General features: G+C 44.2%; 1 protein-coding gene across 5 annotated transcripts in view; it reads left to right on the forward strand.

Moving 5' to 3' along the window:
* Positions 1-21629, forward strand: part of KALRN (kalirin RhoGEF kinase) — a 467474-nt gene that overhangs the window by 406039 nt on the left and 39806 nt on the right. For 4 of the 5 annotated variants that reach the window (XM_063400879.1, XM_063400877.1, XM_063400875.1 and 1 more), the window contains 9 exons: positions 4893-5176; positions 5978-6082; positions 11089-11219; positions 14810-14876; positions 16139-16242; positions 18679-18748; positions 19314-19400; positions 20161-20253; positions 21321-21371. In XM_063400879.1, coding sequence (XP_063256949.1) covers positions 4893-5176; positions 5978-6082; positions 11089-11219; positions 14810-14876; positions 16139-16242; positions 18679-18748; positions 19314-19400; positions 20161-20253; positions 21321-21371 — 992 coding nt within the window. The remainder of the gene's footprint in view (positions 1-4892; positions 5177-5977; positions 6083-11088; positions 11220-14809; positions 14877-16138; positions 16243-18678; positions 18749-19313; positions 19401-20160; positions 20254-21320; positions 21372-21629) is intronic. The other variant, XM_063400874.1, reaches the window with a different exon arrangement.

Consider the following 21629-nt stretch of genomic DNA (forward strand, 5'->3'; position numbering starts at 1 on the left):
TACTTGAGCATAGACTGGGTTAGTCTTTTACCCACATCTGAATAAATTCTGTCTTTGTCCCAAGTGGTTTTTTACAGGAACCACTGAATGTGGAAAATGGGCTCTGTTTAGCACAGCAGAGCTGATTTACCTGCTCATCAGTCAAATTGTCATTACTGGCTTCATTCACAAGTGGAATTATCGTTGTAAAATAAAAATTGTTGATTTAAGTGCTAGTAGGGCTTCAGAGTTCCCATTCTGGCTCATTTTCTTTGACTTCTGTGGAAAAATCCTTTTCTCTCAGGCTGTTTTTCTGGGATGTAAATGGATCCATAGATAAATCAGAAAAGGATTCACCTCTCTTAAAGCAAGACTGTGCCCTGCTCTAATCTCCTGTTTTTATAGCTATATATTCTGTATTATCTTCTGGTTATGGACACATATTTCTTTCCTATCCTTTATGATCTGTCATTATTATGTATCAAACAGAGTAGACTGATTTTTTTTTCTGAGTTGCTCTGAGAAGCCTTTTCCTTTCCCTGTTAGAGATCTGAGGTCCTACGAAGGAGTCTGCTGCTGCCTGAGCCTGATCAGACAAACCTCCCCTCCCATGTGTGCTCTGGGAAACAGGGAGGTAAAAATAAAATGCCTTGTATTTATGTTCCTACAGAAATTCCTGTTGACTCAAATGAGAATATTACTGTGCCTCTTAAACCAGGTCTATGAGGTTTTCGTTTTTCTTTTCACCCAAGGTTGCACAGCACTGGAACCTTCTATTTTTCAAGTACAAGAGCTGTGCTTTTCCAGATGTCTGTTCATTTGACCAACAACAACAAACATTTCATGGCTGCAGCAGTGCAAAAGCTCTGAATGTTAAAGCCCTTTGGTCTGGCTGAGTATCTCTCCCAGTCCTCTTGCCAGAAGTTTCTTGGAGGTTTGCTTTAGGAGTGTTTTGGAAACCATCATTTCTTCTGTCTGAATGAGTGGTTTGGCCAGGAAATCACTCTAGCCACACGAGTCTGCTGACCTCCCTACACCCGTTTTGCTTCACCAAATCCCTTTTTTTAGCTGTGTGTCCTGGGACATTGGTGGGAGGACAGCTTCCCATGGCAGACCTGCGGCAGTGTGGGGAGAGCCGCTGCTCTGCTGGTGCTTGCAGGCGGCAGCAGCTCCCTCAGTTATCGTGCAGTGAGCTGCTGTGTCTTGCCCAAAAGCTCTCTGGCTTTTCTTAAACAAACTGTGTTTCCAGAGAGCTCTACTAATGCAGTTTGCAAAGCACATATGTGCTGGTGCTTTGCAAGAGGAGCACGGTAACGTGTCCTCCTCTTCCGCTCGATCCACCTGGCGTCTGGGTCTGGGGCCGGTATCAAGTGTCATGATTAATGTGTTTGTAGCTGTGTGTGCCGCAGAAGCAGAGCTCACGTGGCTGAGGAGCTTGTCTGCAAGGTCTTTCCTGGCAGATTTTTTTGTGTTTCATGTTTCTTTCTCTCATTTTGTGAGCTCTGCTCTTCCTTGAGCTCCAGTCCTGCCTCTGCAAACGTGTCGATGTGACCTGCTTTATGTGCAGAGGAGATCGTTCTCAGCAGGGCTGGCAAACTGCAAATGTGACTTGCTCACAAATGTATCCAAATTTGCAGTTCCTTTGAAAAAGAAAAAAAAAGGTTATGAATATTGTATGTGGACTCTCAGTGTGGCTTTTGGATAAGGCATGTTTGGTAGCAGTGGGAATTGGGATGGTGAGATGGAAGTGTTTTGTACCAGTGTAGGGTGTGGGCAGAGATAAGTCACCCAATGTCAAAGGGCCCTCATGGTGGCTGGGGAGAAGGGGAATTCATGCCAGCCTTTCTGTCCCACCTCGCTGCCTGTTCCCCAGCCAGCAGAGACTGCCTTACCAGGCAAAAGAAAGCCACGTTTCCAGTCTTGGGTTGCATGGGCCAGGCAAAGCGTGGGCTCTGTCCCAGGTGCCTGACCATGCTCAGCCAGGGCGGTTCAGCAAACAAGGAGAAAGAAAGGGACTTCATATCTGACAGGGCTGCATGGCATGACCAACATGTGGTAACCCTTTGGTAAACAGCCTTTTTCATCAAAGGCATGACCTTGAACAGGAAAATCCAGAGCCATTCTCAGGTGGGATTGTTGGATGGTGTTAACAGCCTCCCTCTAGAAACCTGTGGGTTGGCTTTTGTTGTGGCTGGTGGCTCTGAAGCTCTGATGTTCAGTCTGCAGAGGGTTCCTGGCTCTGCGTGTCAAAATTATTACCAGCAGGCAGGGTGGGCTGTGGGCCAGCTTGGGACTGGGACTGTTTCTGCCCACGTGCTGCCTTCCTGGGAGTGACAGGATTACTGACTGTCGCTTCCTCAGGACAGCTGAGCAAGAGTGCTGTGGCAAGAGAGGTGCTGTGTGTCTGTCCGTGCCCCAGCTGTGGCTGTGCTGCTGAGGAAAGGAGAGGGAGGCAGCAAGGCTGGGGCTTTTTATCCCTGGTAAAACCTGGGGTATTTCCTGCTGGGAAGAGAGGTCCCTGCCCCTTCACAGGCATCAGGGTTCCTGGACTTGGCCCTGCCTTGAGCCCGCTGGGCTGAGATAGGATTGTTATCTCAGTACCAAACCCCTGGGGGTTGTCTCAGGCTTCATTAGCCTCCTACCAGCTCCCTTCCCTTACCAAAAGATAAATTGGCAAAGTGCTGTGGACTGGAGGTGAGAGTTGGGCTGTGTTATTTACAAGGTGTAGTAAAAACCTCTCTGTTCATCAGCTGAGATGTGGTGAGATCAGCTCATCTTTGGTTCTCCTCAGCCTCCCACTGAGCCCAGCAAAGGCAGTGAGTCCATGATACAGCTGCTCCCCACAAATCATCCCTGGGAGTGGCAGCCCCACAGAGCAACCACTCACAGCGCTTCTCCTTCTGACTGCAGCCCAGCTCCCTTTGCCGCAGTCATTCCCAAAGTTAATCCTCCTGCAGCAGCAGCACGGGCACCTGAGGGCACTCTCGGCAAAGCCCCTTGGCCAAGAACCCTCAGGTTTCCCCCCAGTGCCTGTGGGGCTTTCTGTGCTGCCAGGGGCACGAGGGCACTTGGAAAATCAAACCCACCATGGTGAAACCCTGAATTTTGCTGACGCAAGGCACGCTGATAACTCCCAGAGCATCACGTGGAGCCTGCGAGGGAGAGCTATCCAAAGCCTATTGAGTGGAAGATAAGCTGGCCCCTGACAAACATTATCTTGCACTAGTTGATTTAGCACTACTTCGTGTACATGAAATAACATCAGCAGGAGCTGGCTAAAGCCAGGCCTTGTGGAGATAAGACTGCTACTTTGCCCTTATGGAGGAATGCCAGAAAATCCCCAGCAGCTCCACCTGGGATCAACTCCACCTGGAACCCGTCCTCCTCCCAGCTCCTCTTGCACTCACTCCTGTTGTCAAAAAACAGATGATTGAGATTTTCTTCTTGTCTGGGAAATGAAATTTGACTTCCTCTAGCTTGTTAAAATTATGTCTGTAAGTTCTAAAATTTAACCTTTGATCTCAGGTATGTAATAACTCATTGGTTCAACTTCTGACTGATGCTATGTATGGCTATAAAACTTCCTGACTGTCATGGTCTGCATTGTGCAAGCTGTCAGACAAGGCAGGATGCAATCTCTGCTCCATGCACAGACAGCTGCAAGCAGCAGCTCTGCCCAGAGGGGGTATGATCTCTTCATGCAGGTAGCAGGAGCTGGCTTCTAAAACAATAGAGGTAATGATTCTCTGCAAGAGTAGCTCTCCCTCAGGTATTTATTGCTGAGCTGAGAATATCTGGATGCACCAGTCTATTGTCATGTGTTGTACTTAGGTTTTTGGTTTCTGCTGGGACAGATAAAAGATTCAGAGGTAACAATGTAAAAATGTTTAATCACATCAGGTGGTTCTTTTCTGATGTACAGCCAGAGATGTTTCTTATAGGAGTGTGACAGTGGCTGAATTTTGTGAAAAAAATCTTCATCTTAAACTGTGTTGGATTAAACATCTCAGTCCCTGATAGGGAGGGGAGGGAGTTGCCTTGCCATGGTTTCAGAAAGTTAAAAGCAGGGCAGTCGTTCCTGAAGGGCAATTGGGAAATCTTTGAGCAACTTGTTTGTTTTGGTTTTAAAGCCTTACTGACATTGGCACATCTTTGGTCGGTTGCATTTGGGGGGAGTGAGGAAGGTTGCAGCCCTTTCCAAGGTGCCAGTCTGAACATGTGTATCAGTAACTGAGGTTGGATGCAGTTCAGCAGAACCTCCTGCTTCCATATAATAAAACTAATTTTTAATTTTAAACCTTACTGAGAGTTTGCTTTGGTTTGAACAGTTTGTCATCTTTTGTAGCTGTTCATTCCAGTTTCTTAGTTCTAGCGAACACGTGAACTCTTCTCATAGATTGCTTTTAGAGGCAAAGGAGATAATTTTAAGGTGCTTCAAAGTTAATAAGTATTCTAACTAAATCATGCCATTGGGATCTGGAAACTGTTGAGAAACAATTATGGAACCTGACAATGTGTTGGTGGCTGTCAGGTCTCCTGTAGTAATCTACTTTTTGTGCTTATTTTCTTCCTGGCAATTCACAATGAAATTGTGGGAAGAAGCTGAGAAATTCAGCACTTAGCGTGCAAATCAGGCTTCCATAAAAAAACCTGAATAAAAACCCCACATATAAAAAACCTTGGCTGTCTGCGATCTTTCATGAGGACAGATAGCGCGGTAGGAAATGAGAGAGGTGTGTGAGATTGTGGGAAATGCCAATTGCAGGGCATATTCTGGTGTGCAGTAGTTTGCATAAAGTCCATAGGTCACACACCAGTTCCGGAGCAGGCCGTGTTCTCCTCCTCCGTGCCTGCCGTGCCCCGGGAGCAGAGGGGTCCTGGGATGAGGTCTCACCTGCGCCGCTTTCTTGCAGACGCATATTCCGTCTCTTCCAATGACAACGGGGGCAAGTCTGACTCCGTGGCCAACCTACAACCTCAGCCATCCCTCAACTCCATCCAGAGCTCGCCGGGCCCCAAGCGCTCCACCAACACCCTGAAGAAATGGCTGACCAGCCCCGTGCGCCGCCTCAACAGCGGCAAGACCGAGAGCCACATCAAGAAACAGAAGAAGGTGCGAGATGGCAGGAAGAGCTTTGACCTGGGCTCTCCGAAGACTGGAGATGAAACCACTCCCCAGGGAGACAGCGCAGACGAGGTGTGTGTTGGTGGTTTTGGTGCTGGTTACGGGAAATGCCGTGTATCTCGGGGAGTCTCCTCCGTGGGGTGTGAGTCATGCCTGAGTAAGTGCAGTTCCCTTGGGTCTGCAGGCAACAGCGAATCATACATAAAATTACATTGTTGCCAACAGCTTTGTTATCCAAAGAGCAAAGGAAGGGTGCTTCACAGTTTGCATATATTATTGTCCTTTTACTAGGCTTTTTAATAGCCTATTAGAAAACTGCCAGGGACAGAAATGAAGTTATTCTTGAGCAGATGTTATCATTTTTTGCTGAGGTTCATTATCACCTTTATGCTACCATGGCAGTGTAATTTCCTAATGGAAGAAAATACTCAGAGAAATAGCCATGTTTCTGTTAAATCTGCCGTGTAGTTGTACCTGCAGTTTTTCTGCGGGCGTGTTCTCCACCAGAATGGAGAACCAGTGCCAGAATGGCACTTTCCTGATAAAGTGAATGAGGAATTAAAAGCCAAAAATGCAGAAGATACTAACTGAACACAAATAGAGGAACTCGTTTTTAAAACTGTACATCAAAAAGTTCTTATTTAAGTGAAAAAACTACTATTCTGTCAGCACAGAGACAAATGTAGCTGCCTTAGCTGCATGACTGACCCATAACCTGTATTTCTGTAAGCCTTAGAATGCACCAGGATTAATCAACAAAATCTTTACAGCTTTTCTTCCATTACCTGCAATTCCCTCCATCCAGCACAATATTGAACTGAAAAGATAAAAGAATCCTGTCCCTGTTTCTAATTATATTTAACTTTTCTTCAGAAGAGCAAGAAGGGCTGGGGAGAAGATGAACCAGATGAAGAGTCTCACACACCTCTTCCTCCTCCTATGAAAATTTTTGACAATGATCCAACCCAAGATGATATGGTAAGGCTTCCTTTACTATATAATTTTTCTGAGTGCATTTCTCACGTAGCTGTATCACAGTGGTTTCATAGTGGTCTTCTAGTATCAAGGGCCTAGACTTGGGGTTGTAAGAGTCTCCTATGTGCAAATCATAATCTAATACCTTTCTCTAAGTGAATTTACTCTTGTGCTAGATGAGCAATTTAGCCCTGGCATCCCATTTCATGACAGGTTGATGTTGTGCTGTGCTGTGTGTGCTCAGAAACTCCCTTCAGATCCACAATGTGTGTTTGCTACACCTGTTTGAGAAGTGCCACTGGTGTCTGGCTGTAGCAGTGGAGATGGTGTTTGGTGGCTCCATGCTGGTGGTGGTAGTTCTCTGACATTAAGGGTTTGCTGTGGTAGCTGGCCCTGTGGCTTGCAGAGTCCTGTGCTGGACTCGGGGTGAGAACCTGTGAATGTGGCAGAGACAGTGGTTTGCATTCACAGCCAGTCCTGTCTGCAGGTGTCCCCCCACCCTTTCCTGGTGCTGTCACCTCCCCTGTAGAAAACCATCCTCCTGTTGTGCAGTTTTCTGCCTTCCTGCTGGCATCTGTTTTTAGCACTGCCACTTCTGGATCGCTGTCCTCTGATTGTAATTGCTGCAGGCAAAGAGGCAAGGATAGGGGAGATTAATAAATTGTCAGGAAAGAAAAAACCAAAACAACCCAGAACGTTCTTGGGGAAGGTTCAGGCAGAAGTTTGGAAATACAGAGAGAGGAGGATGTAAATATTTCTGGGACTCAAGGAGCAAAGTGATGGAGTAAAGGATTTGGGGGCTTGCTGCTAATCTGTCAGGAAATGTTATGACATTGTGGTGGACGCAGGAGCAGCAGGAAGCAGCTGGAGCTGTGGACTCCTGCCCTCGGAGTGCTCTGTGTGCTGGTGGCTGTCTGGTGACGGGAAGGGGAGAAAGGTCGGCTGAGCAGAACCCTGGGGGATCCATGCCCAGCAAAATTGCTCCTGGCTTGTTCCCCAGGGCATTTAGCTAAATGTTTGGGGCTTACTTTGCTTTTTGGTTTGGGGGAGATGGTTTTATTTTGGGTTTTTTTAAAAAGATAAACAAAAGTGCTGCAGCTCAGGTCACTATTTTTGGTGTCCAACATGCTATGTGATTTCAATATTTCTTAAATACATTTCTGACAGCATAAATGTGGAATTAAGCTGTTTTCAGCTTCAGATGTCTGAGCTTTACAGAGTGTTTTGGCATCCTGTTTCTTCACCCACTCCTCAAACAGAAGATTAAATGGAGCAGGATGCATCTGAAAACCCTTTTTTCCTCTTGTTTTTCGTGCCCTACTCAACCTTTTGTCAGGATGGTAAAAAACTAAAGCCCATCGGGTCCTGAATTTCCTGGCACAGGAGCACCATATTAGCAATATTTGAGCCATGCTGGAGCTGAAAGCTCTTTAATGGTGTTAATTTGAGCACAGTGTCCTCCCTCTGTGCTTACAGGCATGAGCTTAGGCTGCACCAGCAGCAGCAGTGTGAGGCAGAAGCTGTGGTAGGTAGGAGATGTCTGCACGTGTGGGAGGTGACGCTTTTTCCTGAGTCCATCTGCCAGGCAGCGGTGATTGTGCCCCACTGCTCCTGGGGGCCCTCATAAAGACAACTTGCAAGATCTTTTCATACTAGAAATTCATAATTTGCTTCCTGAGGAATAGAAATGGTATATTTCTATTTTCCCCACTCAAACCAAACTCTTGTCAATCACAGAAGTTTTATTTAACCCTGAAGTTCCAGTAGGCTGCAAATGTGTTCATGCTTCCTTCGAAATCCTGCAGTTATTTACTTTTCAGAGATATTGAGCAATTTCAGTTAAAATAAGTGAGAACAACATCTGTTTAGTGCCTCCAAAAATTGGACTCCTGCTATAATGGCTGTGTTTGGCAGTTATCAACGATGTGTTTGTCCAGTATCTCTTCGAAGTCCTTATTTTCAATCTTTTTTTGTTTTCCTAGACACATCTGTCTGCACTGCAGGTGAAACAGGCAGACTGAGCTTTTACATTAGTATGAGATTCCTGCATTACCAGCCTAATTCCTCAATTACCAGCCTGATTACCTGTAGTTTTTGTTGTTGTTGTAATTAGAACTGTTGATTAGATGTATTATTTGTGAAAGACAAGTTGATGAGTAGCAGTGGGTTCATGTTTCTGTTCTCTCACAAGGCTTCTGGTTAGGATTAATCTCCTTTGCCTTGTTTTATTCTTCTCCTGGGGGTGTGTCACTCAACAGGAGCAACCTCCCCAAAGGGCTGCTGAGAGAGGTGGCCAGCTGCCTAACTCCTGCCATCACATTTCCATCTCCCTCCCCAGCACTGTGTAATCTCACATGCATGTCCGCTGGCACCTGCACAGTGACTTCACTGAAATAGCTGCCCTCCACAAGACTTCCATTAAGCAGCTGAGGGATGAATAAGCTTTTTCATCATTTATAAAAATGTAGCCATGCTTTAGTCTGTGTCAGGCTGACAACAAAAGGAGGCTGTCCAAGGGGTTTTCTTTTTAGTCATTGCTTGTATTGCCTTCAGAAGAAATGTATATACAGGTGAGCTGATAAATCCCAATTCCCATAGCTGTCAAGTGGGTTTGGGTGTTCAAAACTGAGGTTTCTTAGGACAGCAATCAAGGGGTGATATGCCCTTGTAGAGCAAAAACCTTAAACTAAATCAGTTTTTCTGCCCTCCTGTGCCAGGTACCCAGGAGAGGTGAGACGTGGAGGGGTGTTTTGTCTCCAGTGGTTGCAGAGAGGGGACAGAAGTTACACATTTTAGATGACTGAAGTTGCATGAGTGGGAGGTGTAATCTAAGTTCATTTGGAGTTGCAATTGATCTGAGTGGAAAGGATGGGGGATGATTTGTTCCCCCCTGCCTCTCTCCCCTATTGCCTGCAACTCCGTGTCTACCTTGTGCTCAACTGCTTTTATTAAATATGCATGTAGGGGGAGGGGGTAATTTCTTACATCTGCGGTAAGAAAATCAATTTTCTGGAGCCTGTAAGACCATAGATGCCCTTAGGAGGAGGAACCAACTTTAAGAGTATTGTAACCTGTTTGTAAATGGACTTCAGCTCTTTGATGCTGTTCCCTGGTTCTGGTCTTGGAACTGCTGCAGGGAGATGTGCAGCCAGAAGTGGATGGCAATTCCATGCTTGTGTGACACAGCCACACTCACCTGACCTGCATGTGTCCCTCTCACCCAACCCTTCTGTGTTCCTTCTCCTGTCTCGGAAGCTTCTTCACTGACCGCTTGGTTTCCTACTCCCTTCTCATCCTGCTAACTTGCTTTTCCTTTGCCACCTGGTGTCTTGCAGTCCTCTTCTTTGCTAGCTGCTCGACAGAGCTCCTCCGATGTCCCAACTGCTGCGGATCTTGTCAGTGCAATAGAAAAGTTGGTCAAAACTAAGCTGGTAAGTTTAGTGTTGTGAAAAGTGTGTACACAACAGGCCCAATGTGACTCTAAGGAAGGGATTTAAAGGCTACCTCTTGTTCTGGTTTCCTTGCTTTCTACCTTCATCTGCTCTGCTTTTATTAATCCTGTGTGCTCTGCTTGTCAGTAGTGTCCAGTATTTTGCTCCCCTGTGAGATGAAGCCTACATCTCACATAGGCTCTGCACTACATCATCAAAAGTCACTTCTGGAGTGGGCTTTGCAGAGCATGAGCTCCTGTACTGTACAATTTCTGGGTCTTGTTTGTATTCAAATATTTTACACAGTGGGATGTTTTGTTTGTTTTGTTTTAAAGCTTGTTCTGAGGCATAGGAGTTTTACTATGTGAATTTGTTTGGTGTTCTGGTTTTGATGAAAAGACTCTCCAAAGAGTAGAACTGCTTGAAGTACCACAGCTGTGCTTTAATTCTACAAAGACTCATGTGTCACTTTTCATCTGCCTTGTCAACTCTTTCTTGCAGGGAGTGGAATAAGCAATAAAAGTGCTATGGGATTAATTTGTTCAAAAATTTCATACTGTGTGCTCTCACTGTCTGATCCCATGTCTGCTGGACAAGGAGTAAATCCTGTTTCGTATCTTGTCTTCTTTTAAGTTTTCCCTGTGCAGTTCAAAAATGTTAATATCAAAACTAAACCTTTTTCTACATGCCCCAGGACCTCTAAAATTAGATAAATGCTTTCTCAAGTTCAACATAATTAACAAGCAGGGATATGATGAGCCTACAAAGGTTCATTTCCTTACATCTACTGGAATGATGAAGAGAGTAAAAAAAAATTTTAAAATCCCCACAGTGATCATTAAATTACTGCAACTCTGAGCAAGCATCTTTATCTCGTGAATGATTTCAGAAGGCTTTGGTATTTCTCAGTTTGAGATGTTGGTACGTGAGGAGGGTCAGCGTTCATAGTGTGCTTGATAAGGCTTGAGTGGTAGCATGGGAAACCAGGAAGGCTATTCCCAGAAAATTCACTTTAAATAGTTTTATTCCATTGAGGGACTAACAAACTGAAAAGTATTTCATTAATCCAGTTAGACATATTTTTTTGATGATATTTTATTTTCTCTCCCCCACATGCAGTCTATTAGACTATTACAACCACTTTCAAGGGATTTGGAGCAAAGTTTAATTATTGTAGAATTTTACTATGTGTCCTATTTCTGTTTTGTGTTTTGTTTTACTAGAAGAATCCCCATTCAGCTTTTGGCAGAGAAACTTTTAACCACGTGTAGCCTAACAATGATCCTGATTGAGACATCAGGATATTTCCAGGTTGATTTGAAATAACTTGGAAGAGTTTTCTTTTCTCAGATCTACTGGAACATCTTTTTCTGCCTTCTAACAAGAGGATGACAACTCTGCTTTAAGGCTTTTTTGTGGGGTCCTACACCAACCTAAAACTAGTTTGGTTGTGTTTCACAAAGTCCTGCAGGAGAGTATTTCTGAATACTTTGTAGTGTTGGCTGCAGAACTGACTTGAATACTGATGCTGAAGTTCAGGGAAAATGTTTATTCTATTGTTCTTTGGGGTTTTTTTAGACCCTTGAAGGAGGATCTTACCGAGGAGGCTTAAAAGATGCCACTGGCTGCTTAAATGAAGGAGTGACACCTTCAACTCCCCCACGAAACCTTGAAGAGGAACAAAAAGCCAAAGCAATGAGAGGCAGAATGTAAGTTTTATTACTGGTTCTTTCCAAAATATGTACCCCAGCAGGTCACACAGCAGCACTCCAGAAATACTTTGTAGTCAGTGAGTGAGCATGGAACTGAGAATAAAACTGTGTCCTGCTTGCTTCTTGTTTTTCTTAACGTGTAAAAACACTTCATAAAAGCATTTCCACGCACAGGAAAGTCATCATCGCTCTAAAATGTACAGCTTTTACACCAGATAGCAAATACCTATTGCTGTAAAAGCCTCTGAAAAGCTCAACAGGTATTGCTGAGATGTTTGCATTGGTAATTACTGCATTGCCAGAGGTGAAATCAGCTCTCAGAGGGGGGATATGTAGTTGACCTTATTAGCTACCTTTGAGAAGAAGACCAGAGAATCCCTCTAGGATTTTTTGAAAGAGACTTTTTTTGCCCTCATTATTAGCAAAGAAGGGACAGGATTTAGATGCATCTGTGATGGAAACGTGCCACTGAAAAGAAAGTTCCATTTGGGAAACTCTCGTGTTCAGTGTAATGGGAGAAAAAAGAAGTGGTGACAGCTCATGAAAGTTGTTTTTAAAATGAGCTGTACACCCCTTTAATTTAACAAAAATAAAGCTTATTCCTTCAAACCCTGTAATGATTAAAGCATCTCTTAAATGCATGTTCAGCTGAAGAACAGAGAGAATTGGAGCAACAGAATCAAGAATTATATGAGAGAAAGCTGAGGTGGCTGTTTTCTTTGTATCACCTCTTACACTAACACCAGTAACTGCAGTGATCTAATCAAATGGTAGATTGAGGGGGAAAGTCAAGTTCCATACAGCTCTCATGGGAGCGTGGTGAGAGGTGGAACAAGGGCACCCCGTTTGGGGGAGATGCCGAGTCAGGGAAGAACAAGGAGGTGGTTAAGAGTAGAAGACAAAGCAGGAGCAAAGTGTCACAGGCCTGTGAACGCCATCATTTGCTCCTGCAGTTTGTTGCAGGAAGCAGAGAAGGGATACAGTGAGGGGCTGGAGCAGCTCCCAGCCGCAGCAAGGACGTGACACTCCTGGATGTGTTTCTGGATGGCAGAAGTTTTCTACGAGGCAGCTGTCAGCCTTTCCACAGGGAACAGCTCTGCCCGTGGCTGTCTCCTAAGAGCTCCTCAGTATTGCAGGATCTGGAGTTCCTCTGGTAGCAATTCATTAATTAGGTGACTGGCAGCTAACTGCAGGTTGCAGTTTTAGAGCAGAGACCTCTGCCACTGTAAGCACAGCTACAGGAATGCTTCTGGCAGGGGACTGGCAGCCTATTATGTGCAATTAGTAGCTGCCAGAATTTCTAAACACCAGGATGTTTAGGAGCACCTGCTAGTGGCTTTCAGCACAAGACATCTGTCTCCCCTCCAGCTCCTTTGTGTCTGTGTTCTGTGTCCCTGCAGCTTGCTGGGTTTAATTCCATAGTCATGTGAGGCAGCTGATCTCCTAGCTCGAGCTGTGACCCTCAAATCCCCACAAAACAGCAGCTGAACCCTTGCACAGGCATGGGCAGCAATGTCCTCTGTTCCTGGCAGCACATCCATGCCAGCAGTTACCCCTGGTGTGAAGAAATTCCTTATTCCATTAGGCTTGATCGCTGCAGTTCTGTGAGCAGTAAGACAATAGTATTATTGAGTGTCATTGTTCAGTAAGATATCCAGCTATTCAGACTCAATCAGAAATGAGGAGGCTCTAACCTTGCTCCTGTTCATGCCAGTTCAAATCCAGCTGTGTAGTCAATGCCTGCTGGTGACCAGGGCACTTTGCAAGCAACTCCCTGCCCTTGCTCCCTGTTATCCAAGCAGGAGATGAGTGAACTTGAATTTTTGCCTACATGTATCTTAGAAACCTTAAATTTGGGAGTACCTCTAAGGTGCTGCCTCAGGTAGGCTTCAGAGAATGAATAGAGATGGTCAAGGTTGATTTTGCTGCTTGGTAGGAAGAGAGGAGCAGAGGGAGCCCTGGTACTGAATTTAAGGTAAGCAGTGGAGGGCAGATCCTAGTAGAGGTGTCAATTGGCAGGTTTTGTCTGTTCACCACAAACCTGGTTGCTGCACTGATTTTTAATAAACACGCACCTGCCTGCATGTCCTGCAAGGTTATGTACTGCAAGTACCTGCTGCTTCACTTTCAGAGCAGAACTTGGCCAGGTGGATCCTTGCAGTAACCCTGTGGGTGGGAGAGGTTCCCCCATTCCTCCTCAGCTCTCTGTGGGGAGCGGTGCAAACAGAGCTGGTGCCAGCTGGAAGGTCCCCTCCTGGCCTTGCTCTCTGGGCAGAGGGGACAGTGGAGCCTGTCCCGAGGGCAGGGTGGGTCAGGCAGCCCAGGGGCTGTGCAGCACAGCCCTGCTCAGGCCACGTGCTGCTGGGGACGAGCAGCCTCCTGCCTTTTGCCTCACACGTGTTTGCTGCCCGGGCACAGCTTGGCAGAGCGCTCCGGGGAGCACAAGCGTCTGTGTGGCTGCTGCCAGCCCTGCCTGCTGCCAAGGGGGCTGGATTTCACTCTCAGACCAACAAGAAGCTGTTTGACTTTTTTCTGCCACATGGCCAAACTATTGCCTCCACTTTGTCTGAGCAAGGGACAAGTTGCAAGCGCAGCAGGAGCAGGATTTATTTTCTCAGTAGCCTTTCTTAACTAAGTCTCTCCTTGCAATGCCAGTCTGGTTTTTTCCCTCCAGGTATTTTAAACCAGGCTTTATCTTAGCACTGTTTGCCCTCAGCTCTGTCACTTCAAGTGGGTCAGTGTGGTGATTGATGTGGACAGAGCAATATCAGACATGAAAGCCCTCCTTTATCTTGTTAGCCTTGTTACTGCCGTAGCAAACTTGAGGACAGATGGAGTTTATTTGTCATGTGCCAAATCTGTGTATTGGCGTAATTGAGAGACAAACTGTCTGCAGCAAGCTGTAACTTTTTGAAATTGTCCTCAAAAGAACATTATGTGATTATTCAGTTTGAGTTACAAAGGAGGGGCTTTTTTTAGCTTGCTGATGTTTGCATGCATCAGGCCTTCATTAGATGACTCCCCTACCCGGGGTTATTAGCTCTGAAATCACAGTTAAAACATTTGACACCCACACGTAGATTACCTGCTCTGAAAGATTAGGCTCTTAGTTATGATGGGAGAGGGGATTTGTTCTCCGAGTGTTTGAAAATTCCAAATTGATACTTAATTGATGAATCTTGGGCGAAGCCAGATGGACTGGGGCAAGAAATCTGCTCCTGCTTGCTGCAGAATGGGTCAGGACATGTCTCCATCGTTCTCAGGGAGCTGCGTAGGGGATGGGGAGAGGAGATCAGGGAGGGGTAGTTTAAGGTACAGGCAGCTGTTTGTGCTGCTGCTCTTGCACCATCCTGGCATGTAGGGGGAAGAGGGATAGCAGGTAAGAATGGTTAAGAGATTTGAAACTACTCTGACCTGACATGTGATGTTTTTGTCTTTTACATTCCACTGAGCTCTGAGTGAAGGGTGAATTGTGTTATGTGATCTGGATGATGATGGGGTTTTATGTTGAGGTCATATGTGGTAAAGGAGCAAATGGTAACATCAAGGAATATAGTCAAATACTTGTGTGTTCTGTTTTAATTTAGGTTTGTCTTAAATGAGCTGGTGCAGACTGAAAAAGACTACGTCAAAGACTTGGGAACTGTTGTGGAGGTGAGCTGAAGCAAACCCTGCTATGCAAAATGTTTTCCCACTAAAAAGCACCATGCTGACAAGTGACAACAACAAAAAAATACAGCATGAGAAACAAACTGCTTTATTTTGCAGTCTGCTTCCATGGTCCCCTTCTTATGTTGACAGAAACAAGAAGAAATGCCTTTGGAAACTATTTTTGTTTCCATCTAGCAAATGTTGTATTTTAGGTTCAAATCCAGTGCAGAGGTTTTTCTTGGCTACCCTACTTGTGACAAACGCTTTTTGCTGTAATGCAGCTTTGGAGGCATTGGTGGAGAATTAATTTACGATTCTACCACTTATTTCATGCTTTTCTTCTCATCATATTGGGTAACAGTAACACATACTTTACTTGAATTTGCATCTGGACTTATGTCCTATCCAGAAGCTGGGCCTGGAACTGTGTTGAGGTGCATGTGTGTGCTGTGGATTATTGTTTTGCAAAAAAGCCTGAGATAAAAGGAAGTTTGAGGGTTTTTTGCATTAAAAACAGTCTTTTTTTTTTTTTTTTTTTTTTTTAAGCTTCAACTTTTGAAGATTTGGCTGATCCCTAGGGATCACCTGTCACATCTAACTCAGTGCAGGGTTCAGATTTTTTCCCAGCTAGGACTCAGAACTGGAGACATGTGAGTCACTAGGGGCATTCCCTAGTCCAGAGAGAATTATCAGTCCATCTCACAGTGATTTTTAACAGCTTCCAAACCTGAAATTCTTTGTGTTATGTTCTGTTTATGTCATGCACCACTGGCAAACCTGACAGGCCTGTTGTGCTCCAGAGGCTTACAAAATAACTCTCAGGAGGTGTGAGAAATCTTGTTCTTGTGACTCTAAGCTTACTGCTTGGCTTTGTGCTCCCACAAGACACTCATGGTGATGAATGGAAAAACTCTGTATGGAATCTGATTTCTTCCTCTTACCAGAGAAGCCAAGAGCTTGACAAACTACTTTGTTTAACTTTTATCTTAAAATTGCACTTGTCACTTCAATTGCATCTAATAATGGTTTGTGTAAGTTTAGCAGATATTCTAAACAAATCCTTTAAAGTTTTCTTTTAAGCAAACTGTGTAATTTAAAGTATCTACTTAGGTTTCTGGTTTGAAATTGTATGAAAGGTATTTTAAGCGTTTTCAATGTAAAAAATCCTGGTATTAAACTTTTGCTTCTTTAAAAAAGAAAAGAGTGTAATTTTGCTCCCCCTTCAAATGAGCCCTTTGCTGAACCACTAATCCTTAATCCTAAAGGGCTTCATGAAGAGGATGGAAGAAAAAGGAGTTTCTGAAGATATGAAAGGGAAAGACAAGATTGTATTTGGCAATATTCACCAGATCTATGACTGGCACAAAGAGTAAGTTTTTGGTTTAGTTCCTCTTTAAACACTCTTCTAACCTCTTGTCCAATAGAGGATTGGACTGTATGGTGTCTGTATGTCTAAAGCTGCTTTTAATTGAATATCATCTGGTCATTCAGGGCTCAACTTCCAAAGGACATTACCTCTTTTAAGATTGGCTCTATTGGTTTGAATTGGTTTGTAAATGCTGCTTAATATCACAAATCCTGGCTACCTTGAATCCTGAGATATTCTGATTCATGTGCTTTTAGCCACAGTTTCTCAATACCCTAAATCCTGATATAGGGCTTTGTTTACCCAGCCAGAACCAGCACAACTGCATGATGGAAGGCATCGTGCTTACCTGAAATAATTTTTTCCCAGTGAAGAAAGAATTTTGGCATGTGATAGCTCTGCACTGCCTGGCTTTATGGGAGGGTGCTTGTCCTGCTGTCTGTGGTCACAGGTACAGCTTTATGCTGGCTCAGACACCGTGCCAGCAGTGCTGGTCACTGTGGCAGGGATGCTGCACACAGGAGGCTGCCCTGTGTCAGTTCTGTGCTGCTGGTGGCTCTGTCACTCCTTCTGGGGAGTGACAGGCAAGAGGGAGGTACCCCTGTGGTCCATCCACAGCTCCTGAGATACTGCTCATAAGCATTCCCAGCTTATCTTGTTATCCCAGCTGATCACTCTCGGAGAGTTGCTGCTTGTGGAGTATTCACTGGACCTTCAGAAAAGCTACTGGGGCTGCCATAATCGAGTTTCTTGGGTCACAGCTGTAGCCTCAATGCATCCTACTGATGGGCAGTAGCAGTCTGGGAAGTCATGGGTTCCTTCCTGTGTCTCAGCATCTTCACATGCAGCTGATTGGATCATGAAGGCTGACCATGTCAGTGGTATTTGGCTGGAAGGGTGATAAAATGCAAATTGCTTCAAGGTCCTCCTCACCTGAAAGCCCTGGCATGCTTTGGCCAAGTCGATGCTTTTGGCTCAGAGTTAGGAACTCCACTCCTTGAAAATCTTGCTCACAGAAGCAGATTGTGAGAAGCTGCTGGAAACACAAACCCTGAGCCATTTCCCATGTAACTTTGTAAACAATGTCTTGCTTAGGGACAATATGGTCATCATTTCAACTCTACCACTCAGAAATACTCTGCAACTAGCTAAAATTTGAGCATGCATGTACAGGCTTGAACAATGGGCATTGGGCCGGATCTTCCTTCAGCTCTGGACATTTCCCTCACCCAGGAATCACAGTGTCATGTGTCCCATAGGTGCATATCTCATGGCCTGGGCCTGTCCTTATGTTCTAACAGATGACCTTGTAAGCACAAACTAAAAATTGTCAGAGAAAGCTTCACCTTATGCTAAGTTGCTACCAGAAAATGGAGTGTTTTTAGCAGTGCCATTCCTTGATTAAGTGTGAGGATAGGAGTTTTCTGTAACACAAATGGAAAGATTCCCTATTTTTAGTTCTGTATATCTGGGTCAAGAAGTCTATTTAAATGCAGATGAATGTAGCATTTATGGAGGATGGGGTTATGGAAGCAGCTGTATCTAATGGTAGCAGTGGAGATTTTTAATTGGAACATCTGTCCAATTTGCATCGTTTTTTGAGGTTCTGGGATTTCTTGAGATCAGATCATTGCAAGCATGTCCTCCCACAAAATCTGGCTACTGTTGCAAATCTGTGGAGGCATTTGAGACTGAAATCCTGAAATGAAAAAGAGGAAGATCATGGACAGGGTGATTGTCTGGACTTGCCTACTAGGTAGAAAAATCTAGCAATGTTTCTGAAGTTTTCATCTCGCTTTTAGGCATCCCAGTATATTCTTGATAAGGGTGTTTGAGCTAGAATGAATGGCCTCCCTGAAGCTGCAAGTCAAGATGGAGATGGTGTTTATTAATTACTGTGACTGTTATGAATTAGATATTGTGAATTATTAGGAAATTAAAACTAGTGATGAACCGCACATACTATAACTCCACCAGCAAAACATGGTGATTCATTTATTCAGGGGGAAACATGTAGCAATCTTCTTCACATTGACCAGTACTCCAAATCTGCTCATGCAACTGAGAACTCCTGGTAAAGCTGGAGTTTTCATAAATTGAATTCTCACAAGCATTTTGGTTTATGGGAGGGTTTTACTTTGGGGGTTCTCAGTGAAGGAAGGTGACCCTTGCAATTAGATAGTGATCAGCACTTTCTGAAAATTGAAACCACTGTCATAGCAAAGAAAAGCAGACAGTTTGCAACACAAGACGTCCACATTTCACAGCTCTCATCTAATGATATCGAAATCCCACCAGTAAGGGCTGAAGCCAAGCTTACCTTTTCATTTGTTATTGAATACTGGAGCTAAAATGCCACTGTTACATCTGAAGGATGACTAGTGTGCTGCTGGAATGACCTAATGAAGTGTTCTGAAGTATTCATATCCTTTCTTTCAGCTTTTTCCTGGTTGAACTGGAAAAATGTCTTCAAGAACCTGAGCGTTTAGCACAGCTTTTTATTAAGCATGTAAGTTTTATTTTGTTTCCTATATCTAGTACAATTGCCTTTTAGGGTGTGAAGGCTCCTTTTCAAAAACAGCTGTTTGTGTTGACTCTATACTTCTACATGTCTAAACTGAATTTAAACATCAAGTTTCCCGTAGTTACACATTTTCAGTGGGCAGCTGGATTGCACTAAGGCATTAATCATTGTCTTCTTGCAGACAACTTACTTGGGGGGCAAAACTGATGTGGTCAAGGACATCTGCCAAAGTGCAATTATGGCAGGTATCTGCCAACTGCTACAATTTACATGTTCATGTGATGTTAACCAAAGTGTAACTCTAGAGGAAATTTCAGACCTGTCAGTGTGGGTATAACTTCCCTCACAACCCAGGAAGCTCCCCTTGCCGAAGTGCAGGTGTGGAGAACAGAACCAGTTACCGATTTTCTTTCGGGCTTTAGCGAACTAAGTCTTTGATTAAACTAAAAAAGGAAGACCAAGCAGACTATCATAATAACTTTCTACCACCTTTTAATGACAGAAGAGTAGCCAGTATCTCATGTGGCTGCTGTGCCTCTTGCCTTCGCAGGAGCGGCGATTGCACATGTATGTGGTGTATTGCCAAAACAAGCCCCGGTCTGAGTATATAGTGGCTGAGTATGAAACGTACTTTGAGGTAAGCACGGCTCATTATACATTATTATTGCTTGCAGATGTGAGTCCAGGTCAAGGACACTGCTCTGTAACCTGTGGGGTTTGCCTAAAACAAGCTCCTGAAGATTTTGATACTGCACGTGGTGCTGAGGTCTCTGCCGTAGAGAGAAAGTGTTATTATTTAATTGCTTTCAAATTCTCATATTGTGAATTTCTAGTAAATATTTAATTCACTACTAACTGTGTGTGGCCTTTAGAATACCACAAATGCACTGATTTCTGTTCCAAGTAAAACAAGACTTTAAAATCAGCAGTGTACAAACAACAGGGGAGGTAAAAGCTGTTGGAGCTGGGTGGTGCCTCTCGTAAATCCCCAGTAACTCTGTGTATTTCAAGTCTTTGGGACTAGACACATTCGATAGTAATGTGAAAGAAGCTTGTTTAACAAGGGGAGGGGGTTTCCTTTCACCCCAGAGCAGGAGACCTGTTCTGCAGGACTCACTTGTGAGCTGATCCCCTCTGTAGTGGGAGGAGTGACCCTCAGCCCTTGCAGGGGAGGGATGCTGTGCTTCCCTCGCCTCCTAGCTCGGTCACAGCTTCTCCCCAGGCCTTGCCTAAATAGGGTAGGCCAGATTTTTAAATCCCCAGAAATTCCCTCTTGCAAACAAAAGATTAAGAACAGACCAACTTTCTGTGGAAATAAGTCTCTGCTGAGACGTTTTATCATGTTGTCTGTCTTACTCTGTGATTGTTTGCAATTGTTTTTAATCCTCACTTTTTAGGAGATTCAGCAGGAAATAAGCCAACGGCTGACCATCAGTGACTTTCTGATTAAACCCATTCAAAGAATAACTAAATACCAGCTTCTTCTCAAGGTGAGTGAGAAAATACAGTTTGGATTAAACTCTAATCTACGTGTTGCATTAGATGCTGTTATTTTAAATCAGCCTTAGACTTACCTGAGGAATAAATGAAGAGGAAAGAGGGGTCTGGTCTCTGGCATGCAGTGAAAGAGGCCCATGGAAAATGTCCAGAGAGAGCAGAAGGCCACATCTGTGTGAGTGGTTTGTAATTTAGGATAGTAAACGGATTTTTTTTTAACTTTCTTTTGGTTTATTTTTTTTTTATAGAAGGATACACTTCAAATAGGAATTTTCTTCCTCTGAAGTTTCAGAGCAAACTTCCATTTTTGTTTTTTAAGTGGAACAAAGATACACAAGTGCTTGCTAAAGTTTGTCTTAAGCGCTGAATGGCATGCTTCTAGTAAATGCTATAGCCTCCATTTCTGAATATCTATCTTCAAATACGCTGAAGAAACTTATTTTCAGAGTATTCTGTCATCTTAAAATTTGGGGAGCTTGCCACAATTTTTTTCCCAAGGATCCTGGCTGCTCTGGTTTATGCTGACTTATCCATAATGACAATTCCTCAGCACTTCTGAAAATTCATCTCGAGGGGTCTGAACCCAGTGTCTAAAATCAGGCAGGTCTGAGCCCATCCTGTAATCTCCAGCAGCACTGGGGCTCTGAGTGGTTTCTCCTCTTTTTTGAGCTATACCCCAGCAGGCTGCCATCAGCCCAGGTTTGGGAGTTGCACACTAGCAAAGGCACTGCAGTGTGTTCCCCAAAATGCCAAAAGGAAAAGAAAATCTTTGTGTGTGTGTGTGGTCTTGTGGCTTAAGAGAAGGATGAAATAAGCATTCCCAAGGTCTGACCCCAGCTTTGTCTTTTTTCCTGTGATCTTCTCAACAACCATCCACACCCCTGTTCCATATTTCTAAAGTGGTTACGACATTCAGCAATCTCTGAAGATGAATTTATTAATACTAGCAAATTTCTTCTCAGAAAATCACATGCTGAATATGCTTTTTCCTTTTCAAACTGGTGCCTTTTGTTCTCTCTTTTCTGATGTGCCTTAATACAAACCTTTCTGCTTTCTCCAGGACTTCCTGAGGTACAGTGAAAAAGCTGGTCTGGAGTGCTCCGAGATAGAGGTACATTTTCATGCCCTGGACAATAGGGCTAATGGGAGTGTGTGGAGAAATGAAAACCCCCAGTATTCCTTTGACAATAGCTGGAGATCCTGCTGGTATTCTAAATGTGGTATTTCTCTTAGCTTAAATCAGAACTAAGAGATGACGGCGCAGTCCTGCATTTTAGTGCTGCACCATCCTCTTTGAGACATCTATTCATGAGGGCCTTGCCATGAGTCACTCTGGCAATTGTGCTATTGAAGTTCATTATTTGACACT

Source organism: Prinia subflava, chromosome 6, assembly GCF_021018805.1.
Source record: "Prinia subflava isolate CZ2003 ecotype Zambia chromosome 6, Cam_Psub_1.2, whole genome shotgun sequence".
Lineage (NCBI taxonomy): Eukaryota > Metazoa > Chordata > Aves > Passeriformes > Cisticolidae > Prinia > Prinia subflava.